At 30.0% G+C, this 2,033-nt stretch overlaps 1 protein-coding gene across 1 annotated transcript; it reads left to right on the top strand.

Annotated features, from left to right (window-relative positions):
- Positions 1-216: 216 nt before the first annotated feature.
- Positions 217-1,610, top strand: LOC121965778 (double-stranded RNA-specific editase 1-like; the record flags this gene model as incomplete). The annotated part of the gene is made up of 2 exons (XM_042515900.1): positions 217-371; positions 1,442-1,610. Coding segments are annotated over 2 exons (324 nt in total), but the record flags the coding sequence as incomplete, so codon positions are not given.
- Between the last annotated feature and the right edge of the window lie 423 nt (positions 1,611-2,033).

Below are 2,033 nucleotides of genomic sequence, written 5' to 3'. Positions count from 1 at the left end.
ATAAAAAAATCACCAAAATTACACCATTAATCACAGCCAGAAACAGTAAAAACAAGAAAAAAAAATCTAATTTCTGACAGTTGTTGAACACCTCATGTGGGGAGTTCAAATCTTATATCTTCGGGGGGGAAAAAATAATATAAATTTTGAAATTTTGTCCATTAAAATGTGTGTGTTCACGCTGTGTAAGATCACTTAATGTGTGTGTGTGTGCAGTAACCAGGAGGAGGAGCAGCAGAAATCCATCTTTATGAGGTGTGACAACAGACAAGGCTTCAGACTGAAGGACAACGTCCAGTTCCACCTGTACATCAGCACGTCCCCCTGCGGAGACGCTCGCATCTTCTCTCCTCATGAGGCCGGAGTGGAGGGTGAGCGGATCAATGACAAGAACGGAGACTTTGGTCACACCAATGTTCCTTAAATTAGCGAGAAAATATTCCTTAAATATAATTATTTTTGCTTACGATATGATCCTTGGTCCTTGTTCTTGTCTTTAAATTTTAAAACGGGTTTGGAAGGATATTTTTTTTTAACATGTTCTTTTTTCTTTTTCTAAATTTTTGGTGATTTTTATAGATTTTATAGAAATCTTAAAAAAAAAATTGGAAAATTATTTTTAACAACACAGGTTTGGAAGGATAACCAAGGATTCTTTTTCTTTTTTTAAATTGTTTTACTATTTCTATAGTAAACAGAAAACATTAAAAAAAATAACCTGGTGATTTTTTGAAATTTTTTTCATATGGAAAAATGTTTTCTTTAAAAAGTTTTGGTGAACTTTTTCTTTTTCTATTGGCAATTTTTAAAGTTGTTTTTCTTTCTTTCTTTTTTTTTTTTTTTTACATTGGCAATGTTTTAATAAAAACACAGGTTTGAAAGGATATTTTCTTTTGAAAATTAAAAATTAAAAACTCCTTTTTCTGATTTTTGGCAATTTTACATAAAAAACAATTTATTTTATTTTTTTTTTAAATCGACAACATTTTTTCCTTAAATCTAAAAAGTAATTTGGAGATTTATTTTCCTCGATTTCTAACAGGTTTGTTGACTTGTAATGGTTTTTGTGATTTTTTATTTCTTTTCCGAAATGTTTGTCGATTTTTATAGAATGTTTTATTTTAATTGGCTTTTCTTTTTTTTTTTGTCTTTTTTAAATTTTGGCGATTTTCACAGAAATCTTTAAAAATTTAGAGATTTTTAAAAATGTTTTCAAAACAAATTTGTCTTTGTGTTCTTTAAAAAAAACGAAAATGATTTTTCCTTATTTTTATTTTTTTTGGGCATTTTTTATAGAAAACATAAAAAAAATTACTTAACATTTTTTTTGTAAAAATCGAAAAAAAATATTTTTTTTCTAAATTTTTCAAACAGATTTGGAAGCATGTTTTCTATTTTTGCGTACAATAAGATTCTGTCCTTGCTTGTCTTCCTGTCTTAGATCAGGGGGACAGACACCCGAACAGAAAAGCCCGAGGACAGCTCCGCACTAAAATAGAGTCTGGTGAGGGAACCATCCCGGTCCGCTCGAGTAACACCATTCAGACGTGGGACGGAGTCCTCCAGGGGGAGAGACTGCTCACCATGTCCTGCAGCGACAAGATAGCTAGGTGTGTGTTGTCTCACTGCCTGTCCACACACCCACTGTCCAATATATACACCAGGTTAAAAACTTTATTAGTATCAACATGCTGAGTATAATCAGAATGGGTCTTTTATGCTAAAATAATAAATTCACATTATTCTAGAAATAAAAAAGGATGAATATTTATTGTTAATACCAAATATTTACTGTTATTTCATTATATTTTTGAAGAATAAATTCACTTAGTATGATTTTCAGAATTTCGAACATGTTTTCAAAGTAGCCTAAATATGCATGAAAATTATTGTTAACACTGGTAATATTAATAATTATATTTTCACAGATTTATTACAGTATAAGTTTTTGCCAGTTTTAGCTTCACCATTACAACAAACAGCCATCTGAGAGGCCTATTTTTAAAAAAAAAAATGTTGGATATGTTAAAAAA

This window comes from Plectropomus leopardus, unplaced genomic scaffold (assembly GCF_008729295.1).
Source record: "Plectropomus leopardus isolate mb unplaced genomic scaffold, YSFRI_Pleo_2.0 unplaced_scaffold21599, whole genome shotgun sequence".
In the NCBI taxonomy this organism is placed as follows: Eukaryota; Metazoa; Chordata; class Actinopteri; order Perciformes; family Serranidae; genus Plectropomus; species Plectropomus leopardus.
This window is presented reverse-complemented; position numbering and strand designations above follow the sequence as displayed.